Source organism: Fukomys damarensis, unplaced genomic scaffold, assembly GCF_012274545.1.
Source record: "Fukomys damarensis isolate Sample0158 unplaced genomic scaffold, DMR_v1.0_HiC HiC_scaffold_4, whole genome shotgun sequence".
In the NCBI taxonomy this organism is placed as follows: domain Eukaryota; kingdom Metazoa; phylum Chordata; class Mammalia; order Rodentia; family Bathyergidae; genus Fukomys; species Fukomys damarensis.
The window spans coordinates 22,863,273-22,884,428 of record NW_022900916.1 but is presented as its reverse complement, the minus strand read 5'-3'; the positions used below and the strand labels follow the sequence as shown (position 1 = coordinate 22,884,428).

The 21,156-nt window shown below is 35.6% G+C and overlaps 1 protein-coding gene across 1 annotated transcript in view; it reads right to left on the bottom strand.

Annotated features, from left to right (window-relative positions):
* Abcb5 (ATP binding cassette subfamily B member 5) overlaps positions 1–21,156 on the bottom strand; it is an 87,571-nt gene that overhangs the window by 34,470 nt on the left and 31,945 nt on the right. Inside the window, exons 14-19 of the mRNA XM_010641096.1 lie at positions 14,815–14,976; positions 12,054–12,194; positions 9,944–10,087; positions 9,006–9,110; positions 8,780–8,857; positions 4,294–4,377 (exon numbers count right to left, since the gene is read on the bottom strand). Of these exons, the coding sequence (XP_010639398.1) occupies positions 4,294–4,377; positions 8,780–8,857; positions 9,006–9,110; positions 9,944–10,087; positions 12,054–12,194; positions 14,815–14,976 (714 nt within the window). The remainder of the gene's footprint in view (positions 1–4,293; positions 4,378–8,779; positions 8,858–9,005; positions 9,111–9,943; positions 10,088–12,053; positions 12,195–14,814; positions 14,977–21,156) is intronic.

Genomic DNA, 21,156 nt, shown 5'->3' with positions numbered 1-21,156 from the left:
AACATTGAATGAAGAGACCAGAAAATGTTAACTACATCAGTAAATATTTAAGACTTTTAATTGTATTTAATATGACATTGCTCAGGAGAACAGTTACTAAATGATAATTATCATATAATCACAGAAAATAAAATGGTCTGAATATCATAATTAAAAGAGTTCTATATGCTGTAGTATCTATGAGAATCATTCTATAAAGGCAAAAGATGTACAGGGCATTGTCCCTTTGGATTTTTAAAATAAAATGCCATTTGAGATCTTTTGTAGATTTCTGTATTGTAAGGTTTAAAAACTATGTTTTGCAGGTTGAATCTGATAGTATACTTAGTTTTATATTTCACATAAAGTAAGAATGGTATTTATTTATTTATTTACTTTGGTACCGAACTTGGGACCTTGTACTTGTGAGGCAGGCGGTGGCACCACTGAGCTAAATCCCCGGCCCAAGAATGGTTTTTATATTTTATTTTATTTTGTTTTTTGGTACCGGGGATCAAACTCGGGACCTTGCACTTATGAGGCAGGCAGCAGCACCACTGGGCTGAATCCCCAGCCCCTGGATTTTATATTTTAAATGATTAGAAAAACATTGACATCATAAGCACTTTGCATCACATTGAAGTTGTACACAATTCAAATGTTGTTATATGAAAATTAAGTGTTTTTTGGTGTACAGTTGAGCTCTCTTGTTTGCCCACCATTTATGGCTGTCTTAGTCTGTGGTGATGTTGAGTGGTTTCTGGAGACGCTGTTTATGCCCCTTCTTATGGCACACTGCTGTGCAATGCAGTGCATATCGCAGGGATGGGTCAGAATTTGACAGCATGCTCAGTATTACTTGTATTGCTGTACTGTGACATTTTATCCCACTTAAAAAATTAGCATCACCCGTGTTAAATCTCAGAACAAGAAATGAAAAGTGTACTTTGAACGCCATGCTTTTAAGGCACTGTATACTGTGAATTGTTTCATGTTCTAATTAGATGATACAGTGTTTCATTTTATATGTCAATATACAATATAATGCTAAAAAACCCAAACTGTATAAACATTACCAGTCTAAACACTTACTGTAATATTCTCAATTCATAGGAAAACCAACATCCAGGAAAATTGAAAACTGAAAATGGAATCTTGGTAGAATTGCTTCACAAAATTAAAAAATAAAAATGAGGCTAAACTGCTCAAGTAATTTTCTGAGTGACTTATTTATCAGCTAAGCACAGAAAGTCATTTTTGAATAATGAATTAATCAAGTAATGTTTGATTTCAGCCATGGAAGAAATCTATTAGACCATGCAAGTTTCATGAGACTATCAGCCATTTGGTGAGAACAGTTGTTCAGAGTTCAAGATGTTGAATACAATATCAGTTGTCAATTTAAAAAAAATGGTAGACTATTGTGAGTAGTTTTCCTGGCTCATGGTGATTTGGCACAGTTGGTTTTTTGAGGCGCTGTTGTGGAGTTAGAAGTGATGGAAAAAGCTATAGAAGAAAGTATTTTCAAAGAACATGAAAGAATACTAGGTCAGTAAAACTTAAAATGGAATTGCTAAGATGCAGTAAAAATGATGGTCGTAAAAATATTCATGAGAAAAAAAAAGAATTATTTGAACAAATACACAAAAGCTTGTGAAAATATAAAGTATTTAAAGCTTATATTTATTTGCTGTCATTATTCATCAGCCTGTATTTTGTGGAAAATAATTGAATTTATCATGCATTTATTATGACTTTAGAGTGAAGTTTTTGTGGTAGACTTAATAATCGTTTAAGTCAACTTAAAACTTCAGGGCAAAACATTAATATATTCCAACTTTAGACTGTGATAAATTCATTTCAATGATTTCTGATATTGTCTGAATTAAAAATTATGCCACGTTGCCTGCCATGGGGGTGCATTCCTTTAATCCCAGCACTTGGGAGGCTGAGGCAGGTGGATTGCTATGAGTTTGAGGTAAGCCTGGTCTACACAGTGAGTTCAAGGCAGCCTGGACTGCACAGTGAGATCTTGTCTCAAAACAGAAAAACAACAACAACAACAATGACGATGACGAAAACCAACTAATGTTAAGCTGTTTTATAAGTTTCTTATGTCAGAAAGTAAAGGGATAAAATTAAGTCGCACACATACACACACGCACACACACACACACACAAAATGTTAGAACGAAATGAGATCATCGTAAGTGTCCAGGTAATACTATCTCAGTTCTAACTAATCAGGTTATTGGGCTCTTGAAATATAAGTGAAACAAAATTTTATGATTTCTCGGAGCAGCATAGTTATAGCTCTGAGCTCTTGATACCAGCATTGGGTTTGTCAGTGGTATGTAGTATACATGGGGTGTCAACACACTGTTTTTTGTGGACAAAAATGAGGTAAGACTTGTGAGATAAGAGAGTTACTAAAATATACAGAAATGATAATACCTTGTAATTTTTGTGGAATCTAGTTTCAAAAAGAATCTAAAATGGTTGTATACTGTTATTAAAACTACATATTACACAGAAAATGGTTGGTTGACAGATGTATGGGCAATAAACCATTACCTTGGGCTAAGACAATATCAATTAAATTGGGTGCATTCATTCATCTATTGTAGGAAATTACAAAAGTCGTATGACTTTATTTCACATACAAATTTTTGTGGTAAATATCAAAGTATCAGAGCTTCTAAAAATGGTCAGAGGCATATCTTTTTGGTCATTAAAGCTTTCAAACTAAGGTATATTATTATTAAGGAAGTATGTTATCAACATTCACCATAATATGCGTACTTTATAAAATAAGATGTTACAGAAGTTATATGATAAAGAAATTGACATGAATATGATTTAGTTAAGTTAATCTAATAGGAAATATCCCTAAATTATTTTCAGATTCACCTTTACTCTCAAGTGTCTTTCTGAGAAAGGAGGTGGTGAACAGATAGGATCAGTAAATAACTCTTTGCTTATAGCATGTAAATCCAAATTGGATATTATTTTACCCTGCTGTGGCAAAGTAGTAGTTTATATGAACTACATTTTAGTAAACTCAAGTCTCACTCTTAAAAACCTTCTTTGGCTATGTTGCTCAAAATCTGTCAAGGTTCCAGCTATTACTCTCTAGCTATTAATTCTTATTCAAGGAATCTGGTTTTACTTGCTCAGAAGTTATTATAACTTCAGCATTTATTAATTTGAACCTTTCTCAATTAGAGACAGTATTATTTCTATCAGAAACAACTAATGAATGTAAGGCCAGTAATATTGGCCTTTCAGTACCATTTTCATCTTTTGGATGAAGCAAATACTTGCTAAAAGAGATGTTTCAGTAAAAACTACATAGCTGCTGGTAAGTGCCTATTTCAGACCAGGGATTTAGCTCAGTGGTGCTGCAGCCTGCCTCATAAGCAAAAGGTACAAAAAAAAAAAAATAGAATGCCTGTTTCACTCAAAAGATCAAATATCAAAGGATTCTCAAAAGATTTGAAAGATAGGCATTAAAAGAAAAACAGTACAGCAAAGAAAAATAGCAAGTTATATTGAATGGCAATAAGCAATAAAATAAAAAATATTGATATTTCCACCTAGAGTGGAAGAGCCCTGCAATCCTAAATATAAATGTGATCAGTCAGATAATTTAGATAGTGCTATGGCGAAGAATGCTACACTCATTTGTCCATTAAGTGAAATTTTATCCAGCAGGATTTTTTTCCTGTTTATGGGCTTCTTAACCATATTTTAAAACTGAAGTACTATTTAATGAAATGCTAGAGCCTTGTCTTCAAAATTAACACAAAGAATATCAGAAAGAGGTGAAGACACCCTCTTTTCTCTTGATTTCTTTCTCCATCTTAAAATTAGTTACAGCTAGCATAGACTCATTTCCAGAGGCAAACATGAATCAAAATGTTTAGACAATGCTTTAAATTATATCTTATTCTCTGAGGTAAGGAAAAACTATTAAATTTTTTGAAGGAGATTGTTTTCTTTCATTCTGTTGCCTTTTTCATCTTACTCTTTAATTCTGAGCTCTCTTCTGTAACTAATGCTTTGTATATTTTTAGTCATCTAGTAATCTTATTACACATGCTAAAGCCTCTTCATTTTGAGTTAGAAATGCCAAGGTTTAAAAGCTTCCTCATATCTTTTGCTAAGAGTTCCATGTTAATTATGAGACTCACTCAGTCCTCTTGATGGGAGTCATCTCAGCATAGCTGGTGTATGGCTGCAGACACATGTATGCAGATATGCATGATTTTGCCACGTATGTGCAATATTTAAAAATAGAAGCACTATACATACCCCTTGAATTTGTGCTATATCTGTGGCTAATGTTGTTGTTAAGGCTCCTGTGTTGTTTTCTTTATCATCAAACCAGGCAACATCCTAAGATAAACAGAATAAGCATATTGTTATCAAAAGCGTTCTTCTCTGATTTATGATTTGTTGTAGTAAGTGAGAAGGCGTTTATCTGCCTTCTTTCTTACTTGCCAGTACTTAATTCTTGTATATACTATAGATCAACTGACTTTTGCTTCTTGTTTCATAAAGATCTATATTTTGGAATAAACTGAAGAATTTAAGCCCAATAGTTTGGGTTCCTTGTTCCTTATACAGTATTGTGTAAGAGTCAGCATTGCTGGGTGTGGCGGTGCAATTTGGGAGGCTGAGGCAGGAGTATGGTCTTGAGTTTGAAGTAGCCTAGGATACATAGTTGTTCAAGGCCAGCCTTAATTAAATAGCCATACCTTGTCTCAAAAACAAAAAACAAAAAACAAAAAACAGTCAATGTTAAAAACAATGATTCAGGACCATCCAGTAATTTGTAATTTTACTCCACAAATATTTTGTGGAAGGCAGATTCTATTTAAATAAACAATGTACAATATAATTTTTTTTCAAATTTTACTTAATGTGTCTAATAATAAATGTCTGTCTCCTCTTTAGGATCCACCAGGGCAGAATTTTACCCAAGATTTTATGAGTGTTAGACATTGTGCAATGCTAAAAAGGCAGAAAGCTATAAAACTGCAGGCAAGAAACATGCAATCTAGGTAAGACAGGTAAAAAATACTAGCAATGAAAGCATAACATAAGAACCAATTACATTTTCAACAGCTACTAGAGACAGCATTTACTTGTACTTTTCAGCCCGAGGAGTCCTGATTTCTTTTCATTAGCTATTGAATGTTTCCTCCCACTCACTCAACCACTTCTGTCTTTTGTGGATTAAAACAATGTGGAGACTGTCTCTGACAAAATGATTTATATTTAGAAAGTAAAGAACAACAACAAAAAATGTTGGCTTACTGCAACTCAGCCAGGGTTTTGATGCCTAGATTACACATTGCTATAAATTAAGGAAACAAACACATAGCAGACTGAAGTTTGTGCATTAATCATGCAGTTGTGTTAGAAGAAAACTTCCAAAGAGGAATATGGCAGCAGCCAAGGTGGGTGCCGTATGAGGGCGCTACACTGTGAGCCACTGTACTGGAAAAGTGCCACAGTGAGTTTGGGGTCCTAGGTGCCCAAGGGGTCCTAGAGAGACCTCCATCTGCATTGCACGGTAACCAGTTGAAAGCACTGCACCCCACCAAGACCCTACCACACTGTGAGCACACATCAGCAACAGTGAGGTAATATTGCTGTCATACTTGGATTGGCCATCACCTCCTCTGATTATATAGACCCTCCCCCAAATTGAGGCATGCTATGTGTTCTGGTTTTCAATATGGCATGCAATACACAGAATTTTTCCATACAATGTAACACACAAATATAGATGGAAAATTTAATATTGAATATGAAATCTCTGATTCTACACTAACTTGGTATAATACACAATGCATAGTACATATAAATATGTGACTAGTCTTAGTCATCCTATGTTCCATCATCAAGATGTCCACAATTGCTCCTCAGCAAGTCAGCAATTATGCACTCTAGGAACTGTTTTCCTGCTGTATATGCCAAAACATGTACAGAGTGTCTGAAACCCAGCTAGTGTTGAGTCAAAATTAACTTGCTTTCCCGCTTCCTGATGGTAAAATAATTGTAAGTAAGGCCATCAGGTTTTTGATACTAGTATATCTACTCTTTCACCTGCCAATAGTAAATACAATCACAGTTTAATAGGTGATTGGAATGTATTTCTCATTTAATCACAACAAGCTTTTGAGGTAGCTATTGTGAATCTGCATTTACAAATGAGAAGCTGATGCACGGAGAGATGAAGTGACTTGCCCAAGGCCACACAGCTGGCTGGATTTGAACTTCAGCAGCCAGAAAGCAGAGAGCTTAAATAACGATCTTGTTTTGCCTCCCATCTGTCGGAAGCATCACCGTTTTGTTACCTACTTCCTCTTGCTCCAAGACTTATTAACCTCAAATCCTTTTGGAAATGGCTTAAGCATTTTTTGAGGCTCCTTAGTGGCCACCACCAATATTGTCATCCAGTGATTTAAAGGCCCTCACAGAAACCCTAGCCAATCTAATAGATGGCAATGGCCTCAAATAAATTTTATACATGTTCAAAATCCCTATAGTATCATAGGTCAATATTAATAGTTAATACATGTAAATTTAACTTGAAACACAAGGAACCAATCGTTGACAGCGTGGAGGTCAGTAACAATTAGAATATTTATTTCAACTGGAAGTACCAAAGTAATCGCATAAAATACAGCTCTTATACATATAAAAAGACCATACCTAATTCTATAAATGCCTCTCTCTCAACTGAGATTTCAAAGTGGTTACATTAAGCTCTGAAAGTCTCAGCATACTTTGAAGCCTTACAAAGTCTTAGGACAAAAAACTGTTAATAAAGTTAGATAAAAACCACAGATTAGGAACTTCTCTTACTATGGACAAAGCAGAATCACAAAGCCATTTAAAAAGGCCAATTACATAATTCTTTTCTTTTACTCTAATTTTATTTATTTATTATTTTTGGTACCGGGGATTGAACTTGGGTCCTTTTGCTTACAAGGCAGGCAGTGGAACCACTGAGCTAAATCCTGGACCCTACTCTAATTTTAAAAGCAAAGAACATAAAAAGAATATTAAAGACAGATGAAGGAAAACAAATAGATACAAAAAGTTGCACTGTGGAAGGTTTCTAAGTGCTCTGCATATATGCATATCTTTTGAAGGACAGAGTTCATTGCTTATAGATTAGACCCTGCTTATGAGCAGTATTTTATCCAAGAATGTTGCTTTGCTAGTGTTAAAATAGCTGATTCTAGACAAAAGTATATGTCCAAGATATTAGACTGACAATAGTTGCACTGGCTAAACTGGCTCATGGCCTTGCAATTCTTCTATTAAAAGCGTTCTGTTAAAAAAGAAATTTAAAGTGATGTTTTAATGATAGGAAAAAATTCAAATTCATATTCTTCTGTATAAAAACATCCAGACATTAAAAAAGCATTAAAAATTCCTGGAAATAGTAATATCCTTGAACAGGGAAAGACAAAAATGCATGAAGATAAAAACAAACAGAAATTGTCCAAAAGTGTGAAAAAACATAGTAATAGTTACAATCTCCACCTACACATAAGATTTTAGGTAAGGACATAAAGTGTTGATAAATAAAATACAAAGCACAAATGTAGCACAAATATTTGCAGGCATTAGTTATGATCCCTCAAGTAGATTTTTATTTTCCTAGATTAAAGAGTGCCTGCAAACATAGAACAAAAATCTGAGGCAGGACCTTTTCCTTTCCATTTATTTAGGTGGGTATGGGGAGTCAAACTCAGGACCTTGGGCTTGCCAGGCCAGCTCAGGAGGCAGGACCCTTTTAAGCAGAAGTTGTAAGGGCACTGACTGCTTCAGAGCTTCAAATTGTCATCAAAAACTCCAACATTGCTTTACTACATTTTGTGTTTTGCAGTTCCCCAAGACTACAAAGACTACAGAATTTTGTTACATGACATCCCTAAGAGTACTCCTAAAAGTCATAAGATGTAAACACTGGTTTTGATGACCCTGCTGGAGTGACAGTCTGTTTCTGAAAAGAAATGACCCTGGCAGGAAGCTATTCGCTCCTCCTTGGTGAGATTTGGTGACAGAAAGTGAGGCAGAAGGCCCCAAATGATTATTGCCTTTCAGGGTAACTTAATACTCCCTACTCATGAAAGAACTTTAGAGGTGCCATTTGCCCCCAAAACTCACTTTGGCAGATTACTACTTGATCCACCTACTTTAGTTCTTTCACAGTGTGATTGATCATCTGAATGCAGCACGCAGACTTGTAGCTAGACGGATGTTATCTGACTGCAGGACTCTTTCCATAAGGGCAGACGTATTGGCTGTCGTAAGAAGCATGGTGTGAAAAACTGAAACTGGCCCACAGTTGAGAAATAGAGGTATTATCAACTCTTTCCTTTCCAGTATGTCCCCAAGATATTGTTACTCTTACCTCTCCTTTTCAGTTTAAATTTGGTCTTTAGTTCTGATCCTACAGCACTATATTATGCATTGAAAGAGAGATTGGTTAAATTGAACATAACAGGAGTGAACCCAAGTGCTTGTTTTCAATGAATTTTATTTTCAGTCATCACAATTTTTGACCTGAAGTTTTATTAGGAAAATGTAAGAATTTTGACATCAATTTTTGATGCTAAGGACAAAACAAAAACAAACAACCCCCCAAAAGCCCCATGCTTTTCAATTATCCAGTGGAAAGACTATGACAAGAAATTACCTAAGAAAGAACTAAAAACTGGCATCATTTACAAATTTTGAATAAAATATGAAAAACTCAACTAAACACACTGACCTGATATAACATGGCTCTGAATGCCAAACGTCTTAATCTCATGGTTAAAATTTCCCCTGCTTTGCCATAAAACAAACCCTGGAAAACAAAAAGTCAGTCTTCACTTATTCTTAACTCTCTTTACTGTTTCTTTGTAATGTTTGCTTCTTATATTTTTAACAGAAATGGAAAGGAGGACATCAAAAAGTAATCCTTCACAGGATTATTTAATTTATTAAGAGTTTACCTGCATGAAGTAACTGATAAAGCAAATAATTCCCAAAATGACAAATATCATGGAATAAATTTCTGCATCATGTTTTAATGTGGGTTTGTTAACATCTTCAAACATCTGAAGGGGATTATTTTTCATCAGTGATTTGGAGGGAAATATAAAAGAAAGAGAAAAAATTAAAATACTCATATACATCAGGATTTTCTAAATGAATTAAAACATAAAATGACTGCACATTTCTGAATAATGTCTGCATTGAGTACATATAAAAAAATTTAAATGGCTCACATTTGTTATATAACATCAGACAAATGAGTCCTCATCATACAAATCGCCAGTCTGAATTATGTCTAATAAATTTGAATAACTCATATTCATTAAAGTTCATGTATTTAGAATACCACCAGCAATGTACCCCTAGAATTCATTCTGACGGTTAGGAATTATGTATATATCTCCATTTATGTTGATGAAATGCAGCTGTGCAAAGCAGACACTGAAGACTCAACAAAGGACCCAGAAAGATCCTTGAACCAACCAACTTGTCTTGGTCTGTGGCCCAATCTCAAACTCTTTTTTTTTTCCTCCCTGAGCTGGCTTATCATAAAATAGTTGCCACTATTTCAACTAGTTGAAAGTAGAGTAGTTCTATTTGTCTCTTTTATTGCTTTATAGCGTTAGAATGTGGATACAACACTGAAGTAAAATTTAGAAAACAAAACAATTTTTTAAATTTTTTCCCAGTCAACAAGACCCAGCCAAACATAACACAATAGATGTGATTTATCCCCCAGGAACATTAGTTGACCTTTCTACTAGGATTCCACCCTAGATGTGACCCACTGAAAGTCCCAATGTCCTTTTTGCTAATCAGTGTATAATGAGTCAGTTCCTTTAAACTTCAATTTATTTAAATTGTTAAAGAGTCCTAGTGAATGGGTTTTACTTACAGTTATGATTTTTGCAAAGATGACAGAAAATACTGGATGAACAGTTCCATTTAGAACAGAAGCCAGTGTCCCCAGCACAACAAAAGGCCATTCAGACTTGTTTAATTTAAAAATTTTTAATAGAGAAACTTCAGGAAGCTTTGTCTGTAAAGATAATATATTGGTTTAAAGTTCCATTTACAGAGCACAGAAAAGTTAGCCAATCACAAACGAAAGTGTAGCAGGGTAGGAGTTGTAATTTTTTAAGAAAAATTTCACTGTCAGTATTACTAATGATGATAAAACATAAAGGAATCTTACCCCAAAGTGGCTATTTGTGCAGTATCGCTTTTTGGCAGTTCACTTGGTATCATTAAGAAAATGCAAATTAGTTTACATATTCTACTAGCTAAGAATCACACACACTAAAAAATGCTACATAGGCCTATTTTTTTTTGTTTGTCTTTTGTTTGTTTGTTTGTTTTTGTTTCACTATGTAGTCGAGACTGACCTTGGAACTCACTGTGTAGCCCAGGCTGGTCTTGAACTCACAGCGATCCTCCTGCCTCAGCCTCCCAACCTCGTCCAGCTCCTTTTTTTTTTTTCATCGGGGATTGACCTCAGAACCTTGTGCTTGTGAGGCAGTCAGGGTGCCACTGAGCTAAATCCCCTGGCCCAGGCCTGTTTTTCTTTACTTTTATTCAACTAGGTTCAATATCATACTCTGGGATAGGACAAAGCCTGGATAGGCACTACTCTGGGTAAGCAGAGAAAAGACCAAAGACAAAAGTTTTACTGGAATTTTTAAGCCTGAAAGTTTTCCAGTTTTGATTTATTTACAAAAATATTTTGTAATGTCTTGGTTAAAAGCTTGCTTTGAGCTTCCTACTTACATCTAGAGTGCTGCAATATCTAAGCGTATTACTTAACCTTGCCAAGTTTTAGCTTCTCATCTTTGGGAGGCAGTGGTGGGTTCAGGAAAAGAGTGAGGTGAGGTGGAAGCTGAAGCCAATGTTCAGGGGTTCAGCTGAGCGATTTTGAGGTGTGTGAGGTTATAAATGCAAAGCAACGCACAGGTGTCAGTCAAACCTGACTGGGACTAGGGAGAAGGCTGGAGCTTAGGGAATGGGGGCGCGGAAGAGGCATGGCACAGATGAGGTCGAGATGGAATGATGCCTGTGAAATGCTGCCGTGGAGAACAGTCAGAGTGGGGACTGAGATGCGAACACGGGTGCTGGGCATGTTAGCCGGAAGGAGTCTAAACTGGGACTGAGAACGAGACTTGAGAAATGAGGTCAGGTGGAGACTGAACAGAAGTGCCAAGGGTCCACAGTGCAGGAGGCTAAAGCAGGGTGATCTCAGGATGAGCCTGGGGTTGGGAGCGGGGAGGAACAAGCATGGAAACAGGCTTTCCTGCCCCAGGGAGCAAGCTGCTCAGGCATGCCCTGGGACAGGAGGCCTCCATTGCCCCTGCTGGGGCTGATCCACAAACGGGGAGTGGGGTGCATTTATGTCCCGTGTGACACCCACTAGTCTTGAGCACTACAGGTGGTATCTATACCTCACTTCCCAAGACACTGTTTTGACCCATGGTTTGCCTTATAGGAAAGAAAAAGGCAATATTTTCATGGGAGTTTCTGCCTCAAAGGACCACTGACATAAGTGCAGTTAAAAAAATTCATTAAATTTATTGGTACATTTTAGGTATGCAATATGATGACATTCATCACTGGGATCTTGTACCTTTACATGATGTATCTTGGTTCTTATTTTTTCCCCTCATTCCCCTGCCTTCCCCTATAACCCCTCCCTATTTACAGAGGCTTTGTTTCCGGATTTTTCTTTTCTCATATTTATTCCTTTCCCCTACCCCTCCCAATTCCCCTTTCCCTTTGGACATTTTCTTCCTATTTCAAATGATCTATTATACATTTTGTTCCATAAGTGCAGTTTTTAGATTGGCCTCCATCCTTAGGCTGTTACAGGGATGCTAGGGGAAGTTTGGAAAAGATATATTTTATGATTTTAGTGCCACAGTGATATTTAATCGTAAGTTAATTCTAAATTTTATGAGGACTAAATAAAAATTTGAGAACACGTGGGATGAACTTGTCGCTAGTTGAGCCATTACCTCTTTACAAGGGATGGATTCCTCAGACTTGGCTGCACTGTCTGACTTGATGCTATTTACAGCACACAGAGAAACAGGGCTGGTATTTCTTTCAGTAGAATGTGCCATTGAATCCATCTGTTCGTCAGCCTTTTTAATATCCTTAAATGAAGAATATATAGGTTTTTCATTAGGATGATGCCTTAAAAATTAAAAGAATTTTATTAAGCATTCTTTTAAAACTATTATTGCTTTTGCTGTTGAAAGTGGCATATTCTTATGCAGTTTTCAGACTTGATTGAGAGCTACTAATTCTAAGTCATACTGAAATGTTAGCCACCGACAATAGCTTTTTATATCTTCTTTTCCAAAGACATAATTACTGGAGAAAACAATGCCTTAATTTAAAGCAATTATACCGGGAAGGGCAGAACTTAGTAAAAGTATCTTTCTGAGACAGACGCTACACTGCTCGATCTCTTCTTCCTTCCTTTCTTTGGAGATTACCAATGTATAACATGGAGCTGACCCGCCACGCTGCCCATCCCAGCTGTGAGCACCAACCAAAACTGAGGGCCTGAGTCTTAAAGCATAAGAAAATAAAATGACATCACATTGACCCGAAGATACTGTGACAATTATAGGTTAGGATAAAGTTCTACATCAGGTCACTCTAGGTCTCGTTTTTCTTTTCTCGCAACTCAGAGAAATGAGACCAATTTTAGTAAAATGGTGGAGCAGCATCTTCTCTGTGTATTTGAATGTGGTGTAGGAGATTTGTGACTTCCTCATGCTAAGAAGGGAGAAGGACAAGAAAGATCCCAGGAGCCCAGGTAGGATGACAGCAGGCTGGGGGTAGAGATGGAAAGGTGTGGGTGGATTCAGGTGTGTAAGGAGAATGAACACACGGCAGGCATTCCAGGGACTCTGACTCCTTGACAAGCTTAGCGACTGTTAATCAGTTACACAATGGACAATGAACTTTAAGTGGCCCTGTGATCTCATTAATATCTTTAATCAGACATTCCTTCATGCTATCACTTTCTTTTCTGTAAATTTCTCTACCATGAAAGGAATCTATTGTTTGCTTCTTCTAGGAATTATTTACTCTTTTTTGGTACTGGGTCGAATTTGGGTCTCTGCATTTGCAAAGCAGGCGCCAGAACCACTGAGTTAAATCCCTAATCCTAGGAATTATTTACTTTGTGCAAAGTTTAAAATAAAACTTTGACCTATTTTCATAGTGATATTTTTAAGCACAGTGTTTTAATAAGGTAAAGACAATTCATTTTCCTAAGAAAACTGCTATCCAAAATAAAAATGATAACAAGAAGTTTTGATATGTATATATATATATATTATATATATATATGTATACATATCTCAACATGTTTTTATTTCATTTTCACATGGACTCTTGCTAAAGGAATATGTCTGCATATAATTCTGTAGAGTCTGGATAATTATAATACTAATATCTATGGTTTGAACTTTTCTGAAAAGATTGAATGGATAATGCTGATACTGATGATAGTAATGATGATGTAATAATGTTTATTTTGCCAACAATAATTCTTATCTCATTTAATAGTCAATAATTAATAGGTTACTATTATTTTCCCCATGTTAGAGATTACAAAATCAAAGTACAGAGAATTTAAGTGGCTGTGCTTCATAACTTTCTATGTTTCCAAATTGTAAATAATAATAGAGATATCAAAGACAGGAAGTTTGAAAAGTAAAATATACAGACAAAGTTTAAAATTATTTATCTGCAGAGATCCTTTGTAAGAAGGGTGACTTCCAGGTTAGTAGAAGAAAATAGAGTAAAATGAAGAAAATGGCTAGGGCTTAACCCCTATCACTTACATTTACCTGCCCTAAGGAAGAAGTTCTGCAAAATCTAGGAGGGTGGATCTCACAGTATACAAAAATGTGGATCCTAAAGAATGGGGATTTGCCATGTACTCCCCCATCATCATGCCTCCTCCTGATTGGCTAAAGTGACTTCCTAGTCCACTAGTGAGAATGTGACACATCCCCAGTATGACTTTGTTTATCTGTCCTCATTCAGCAGATATTTACAGAGTGCCTATTGTGTGCTCTGCCCTGTACTAGGTGCTTTCTTTCTACACATTAAAATTTGACCCTTCTGTCTAGCTATCAAGAACTTCCATGATTGGACCTTTATTGTCTCCTTTTCTACCAACATTCATCTTTATGCATGGAAGGTTGATCTCCTTTCCCTTTTAGTTGCACATGAAGTGCCTTTTGCCTCTGTGCTGCTGTCCCACCTACTTTATTCCACCTCTATCTTTCCCTTCTTTTCCTCCTTTTTTAGTGTTCAAGGCTCTGTCACCCCGGTCAGTTTTGCTTATTTCTGCAACTTGTAATCTCTTTATGCACAATTCTGCATTTTTCCTTTGTAGCTCAGTTTTAAGTTTTGAAGCAGGGATTGTGTATTACATTTCTTTGTATTCTAATAATAGATGACAGAATGTTGAGTTAGTCTTGGATCTTCAGCATACACACTTTGAAGGCTGTTTTTTTGTGCCTGACTAACAGTAGATATTGTATATCATGAGTTCTTTAACCTGAATCATATTTCTGTCAAAGTGCAGAGGATATTATGCACAATTTCATCACTAAAGAACTTTAAGTAAATCTTGGTTGCTGCAAAATTTAAGATTGAAATTTGGGACTTCTGTTTTCTAAGTGTGCTGTTATCTCTGAAAAGTTAAAAAGAAACCTGTTGGTACGATGTTATGAATGTAAACATTACCTGTGACATTGCAAGTGAATAATATACACCTTGTTTTTCCATTAGTTCAGCATGTGTTCCTTTTTCCGCCACCATCCCATCCTTTATAGTCACAATCACATCTGCATTTCGAATAGTGGAAAATCGGTGAGCTACCACAATTGTAGTCCGACCTTTGCTTGCCTACAGAACAAAAAGTATAAGAATAAACATAAAGTTAGTAGAAATAAGTAAAGACTTCTTTATTATTTTAAACATCAAAGAATCTTTGTTTAATGTGGAAAGAATGTTAATTTGATTCCATATTAGTGGTTTTATAAAACCATAGTTTTTTAGAACTAGAAAGAAACCTATCGACTATTTCTGACCTTTCTAATGGCAAAAACCAAAAGTGAGTAACTTAAATTCACTATTTCTCATCTCTAAGGTGGGATATTCTTTAACTAGTTGTGTACAAATTCAAGGTAATTATATGTTTAGAAGTATTTTAAACACATGGAAAAACACACCTGATAGGGGAAGAGATCAACACATTTTCAAATGGAATACACCTAGACCATAGCCACCAAATCAAGAAATAGATCATATCAGCACCTAGAAGCCATTCTCATTCTTTCTTCCTGTCCATCCCTATGATTCAGTGCTCTTTTCTAAAAGTTTACAATGAGATATGACTGGAACAAAATACCCTTTCATTTTTTAAAAATTGAAAGCAGTTTATTACATCACATTAATTAGCTAGCAAACTATGAACAACAGACTAAGAAAACTAATGTATAAGAAGAAAGCCTACAGTTTCAATAAAAACTCACAATATAGTTAATCTGATGTAAAATGATGGTTGTAGCTATTACAGTGTTACATGGTGATTAAACACAAAAGGTAAGCAGTCTCATAAAATACAGAGTTCATAATTTTTTAAAGGCAAGCCTAATATTCAATATTTTATCATTTGTATTTTCTGGAATCACACTTCTTTGGTTTGAATCTTGTTTCTGCCTATTTATGGTTTTATGATCTTAGACAAGTTGCTTAATTTCCCTAAGTCTTAATTTCTTCATTTTCCATATGGGGAAAATTATGGTACCTATATTTTATCTTTTTTTGGTACCGGGGATTGAACTCGGGTCTTTGCGCTTGCAAGGCAGGCCACCAAACCACTGAGCTAAATCCCCAGCCTTGGTATCTATATTTTAAAGTTGTGCAGAATTTTTTGTGGTTAAAAACATTTATGAGATCTACTCTTTTAATAACTTTAAGGGCATAATATAGTTTTGTTATTGAAAGTATATTGGGTAGTGGATCTATAGAAATTATTAATTTTGCACAACTGAAACTTTATACCCATTGAATAGAAACTCTCTGTCTCTTCACTCATTCAATGGCAACCACCATTCAAATTTTTCTTTTACAAGTTTGATTATTTTTGATACCGCATATCAATGGAATCTGCAATGGGCATGTTTTAGTTAGCATGTCAGCCAGATTCATCCATGTTGTCTAGAATGACAGAATCTTATTCTTTTTAAATATAAGTAACATTCACTTGTTTGTATACACCATGTTTTTCTTTACCTGGTAATGTATTGATGGGCATTTAGGTTGTTTTCATGTTTTGACTTTAGAGAATAATGTTGCACTGAACAGGGGAGTGCATATATCTCTTTGAAATATCTATTTCAATTTTTTGGGTACATTATCACCAGAAAGAGGATTGCTGGATTGTATGATAATTCTATTTTTAATTTTTCTGGAAATTCTCTACTATTTTTCATAAAGGCTGAGCCTTTATACCTTCCTACCAATAATACAAAAAGGTTTAATTTTTTCATATCTCTACCAACATTTGTTATCTTTTAAATTTTTTAGTTATTTGTTTTTACAATAGTTGTTCTAGCCACTCTAATAGTACTGAGAAAATGTCTCATTGTGGTTTTGATCTTTATTTCTTTGATAACTAGTGATGACAAGAATCATATACTTGTTGGCTGTTTGCATGTATTCATTGGAGAAATGTCATTTCAAGATCTTTGCCCACATTATTGTTATTTTTATTATTATCACTGAGTTGTAAGCATGCCTTTAATATTTTAGATTCCTTATCATATATTCTGTTATTTTGTAGGTTGCCTATTGATTGTTTTCTTTGCTATGTAGAAAGTTTTTGTTTGATTTAATTCTACCTCTCTAATTTTACTTTTGTTGCTTACATTTTTGGTATCACAGCCAGTAAATAACTGCCCATATTATGAAGGTCTTCCCCATGTTTTCTTTTAAGAGTTTTACAATTTAATATCTTACATTTAATTCTTTACTTTGAGTTGGTTTTTTATGTACAGTGAAAGATAAGGGTCCAATTTTATTTTTTTTTAGCATATGGATGTCCAATTTACCCAACACCATTTATTGAGTAGTTATCTGTCTTCTCCCCAATGTGTAGTTTTGGAACTCTCAATGATCACAGTAAATGCAAATGGAATAAAAACTTCTATTAGAACTCAAGAGATTATCAGATTGATATAAAAACCAAGATCCAACTCTATAACACCTATAAATATTATTATTATGCAAAGATAAAAATAGATCAAGAATAAAAGGACAAAAAATACCAGGATAGCACTAAGTAAATAAAAGTTGGAATGGATGTATTAGTATTAGATAAACATAAAGTAGAGAGAAGAGTAAATGATATAAGTACAGTAAAGAAGTTTATTTCCTAGTAATAAGGGTTCAAGTCATCTAGAAGACACTGCAATCATAAATGTCTATTTACCTAATAACAGAACTCTAAAATATACAACACCAAAATAGATACAACTGCAAGGACAAATCTATAAAACACAAAAATAGTTCGATAATTCAGTATCCCTCCCTCAATAACTGACAGAGTAAGTAGCTAGTAGAATAAGGGAGATGAATAACAGTATCTTCCTGGCATGCATAGAACATGCCACCCAACAACAGTAAAATCCACAGTGGTTTCATTTAACAAGACAGGCCATAACCTGTGCCATTAATCCAGCCTTATCATTTTTTTAATGTCTACAAAGTATACTCTCTTACTGGAATAGAATTAAATGATAAACCAACTATTTGGAACAAAAATTTCCAAGTAAATGACCTCAAGTTCAACTGAAAAATCCGAAAAAGAAGAGCAAGTCAGGGCCAGGGATTTGGCTCAGTGATTCAGCTGCCTGTCTTTTTTTTTTTTTTTTTAATTGGGTTTGGATACAGTACAGTTACATTCATTGTTGGGATCATGTACCTTTACATGGCAAGTCTTGATTCTCATTTTTTCCCCTTACCTCTGCCCTCCCTTCACCCCCTCCTCCCCTCCCCATCTACAAACACTTTATTTTCATCTTTTCATTCTCTCACATTTTTTTCTTTTCCCTTTTTGTTCTTCCCCTACGTATCACACCTTCCCTACACCTTTATCAGCTGCCTGTCTTACAAGCACAAGGGCCTGAGTTTGATCCCCAGTACAAAAGAAAGAAGAGCAAGTTAAACTCAAAGTAAGCAGAAAAAAGGAAGCTAATTAAATACTAAAGAGAAAATCAAGCAGAATATATTGAGTTAAGAAATATATTGACACCTGTAGGACGACTGTTTTATACAAATGTGCGAAGGTAAAAAGTTTAGACAAAACAATCTTTTTAAACAAATTGGTACTGGATCCACTTGGAGGTGAAAAAAAGACTCAAACCACAGAAATTAACTAGAAATTGATTATAAACCTAAATTTAAAAAGAAAATCCTGATTGGTCCAGCGCCAGGAAGGTAGCCTGGGCCCCAATCCACCAAGGGAAGGATAGCCATGTCCTCTCCTAACCCGAGCCACCATTGCTCCAGCACCATGCAGGCACCCCTGAACCCCCATAACTCCCCTTACCCCCACCCCTGTGGGCACTCTCAGACCTCCTCATTGTCCCAGTCTTTGGACCCACTCTGCAGAGGCAGAGGTGGTCGTAAAGGGTATTTTTCTGAGTTCCCAACTTTGAACATCTTTAAAGAAAGGGCGTGGGAAACCTGTAGTAGAATGGTGTGGAGTTCAACCATTCAGAAGGTTGCGGAACTCAATCTGGGCCTTGCAGCCCGATGTCAGTCAGCATCATGGGGTTCAGCCATCAGCTAACTGAGACCAGGGGACTTGCATCCTCGCTCTGTCTGAGCCATTAAATGGTAAATATACTATATTGAAATTTTGTTCACTGCAGACATGTTCTGGACTGCTTCTTGATTTCAGTTTAATTCAAAGGGTTTAAGGGTGATAGACTAGTGACTACCACAGGTGGTCAGTTTCCAATTTGTGCTTGATCTTAATGTGTTGCTGATTGTATCAGTTGGGATAAAGGATTGTGGTTGATTTGATGAGCTGTTTTCTCTGATGTTATGAAGATGAGAATGTCTGTGGGTCGTTAGAGACCCAGAAGCTAGGACGCAACTATGTCAGGAAGATTTGGGTGATAACCCAGAGATTAAACCAAGGACAGTCCGACAACAAAAATAAAAATGAGAAAACACTTAAGCAAGACACAGAGACAGACTTCTAGTTCACCAATGGCAAACAGTAGGGCAAATGAGGATGAAAAGGCTGATAGGGAACTACAAGGACACCCTGAACTCAATGCACAGGAAGTAACAAAACAGATCAATCAGGCTCTTGAAAAATTCAAAACAGAAATAATTTCCCAGATAAACATAGAGATGGTGAGCAAAATGAAAGTCATGATTTGAGACTCTAGAGCAGAAACTGACAAAAAAAATGGATGAGCTCAGGACCATGATAGAAGCCATGAAGGCCCAGCATAAAAAAGAAATGGAAACAATGAACACCCAACATAGGAAAGAAATGGAATCCATAAAACAGATTCAAACAGATATCCAGGTGATTAAACACTCCCTTGAAAGTGTACTCAACAGAATAAAAGAATGCAAAGATAGACTCTCAGATATAGAAGATAAGATTGCAGTCAGTGACTGTGAAAAGAGGTCTCTTAAAAACAGTAGGGGATCATGAGAAATCAATCCAACAACTCCTAGATGATGGAAAGAAGAATAACATAAGACTAATAGGAATCCATGAAGTAGTAGGAGAAAATACAAATGACTTAAAAAAGCTGTTCACAGAATTAATGACAGAAAACTTCCCACACAGAGGGGAAGAATTTGACATTCAGATAACTGAGGCATATAGGAACCCAGCTAGCCACAACCCCCCAAAATCTACACCTAGACATATAATAATCAAGATCCAAGAAACCCAACAGAAGAACAAAATACTACAAGCAGTAAGAGAAAAGAAACAAATCACATGCAAAGGAAAGCCCATCAGAATCACAGCAGACTTTTCAACACAAACACTTAGGGCAAGGAGAGCCTGGAATGAGATATTTCAAGTACTAAAAGAGAATAACCTCCAATCTAGACTGATGTATCCTGCAAAACTCTCTTTCAAAATGGATGGGGAAATAAGATACTTCCATGACAAAGAACACCTAAGAAACTACATGAATACCAAACCAGAACTACAAGCAATTCTAAACAAGATCCTAGAAAAAGACAATGAAGGCAACAACACCATGAGGCCCAACAGAGCAAATCAAATAGGCAAGGCAAGAAACTAAAAGGAGAAGGTGAAAAAGTAAAAAGAGTGAACAAAAGGCCAATGGCATGTCAATAATAAGTCAGTACATATCAGTTATAACTGTTAATGTCAATGGCCTCAACTCACCAATCAAGAGAAATAGACTGGCAAAATGGAGTAAGAAGTGGAATCCAATAATATGTTGTATACAAGAAACACACCTAGTGCAAAAAGAAGCCCATAGACTGAAAGTGAAAGAATGGAAAACAATTCTCCATGTGTCAGGAGCCCAGAAAAAAGCAGGGATAGCAATCTTATTTGCTGACAAAGCAAATTTCAAACCAAAACTGATTCTAGTATTATTGATGTAGGATGGTACTGTATCATACCTCTGTGAATGTACAATATCTTGTACCTGCTTTGTGATACGTAGTAGTGACCATGCTTTATCAAAGCTATTTTTAAAGATATTATTCTAGAATGTTCTCTTTCCAGATGATGATTATGATGTTAATAAAAAAAATGGTACCAGGTACCACAATAGCAACAGAACTTTGCTGTTTTCTGGATATTATTCTTTTCTTTGTTTTTTTGTTTTTTAATGGAATGTGCTAAATGTCTATAATTTTGTTCAGAAGCCTGCAGAAAAGCCTGGAAAAGCTGTTGCTGCTATTGATGCATAACATACTATTATTAGTATTTATATAAATATATATATGTATATTTATATATAATATATATATATATTATATATAAATTGAATTTTGGGAAACTGT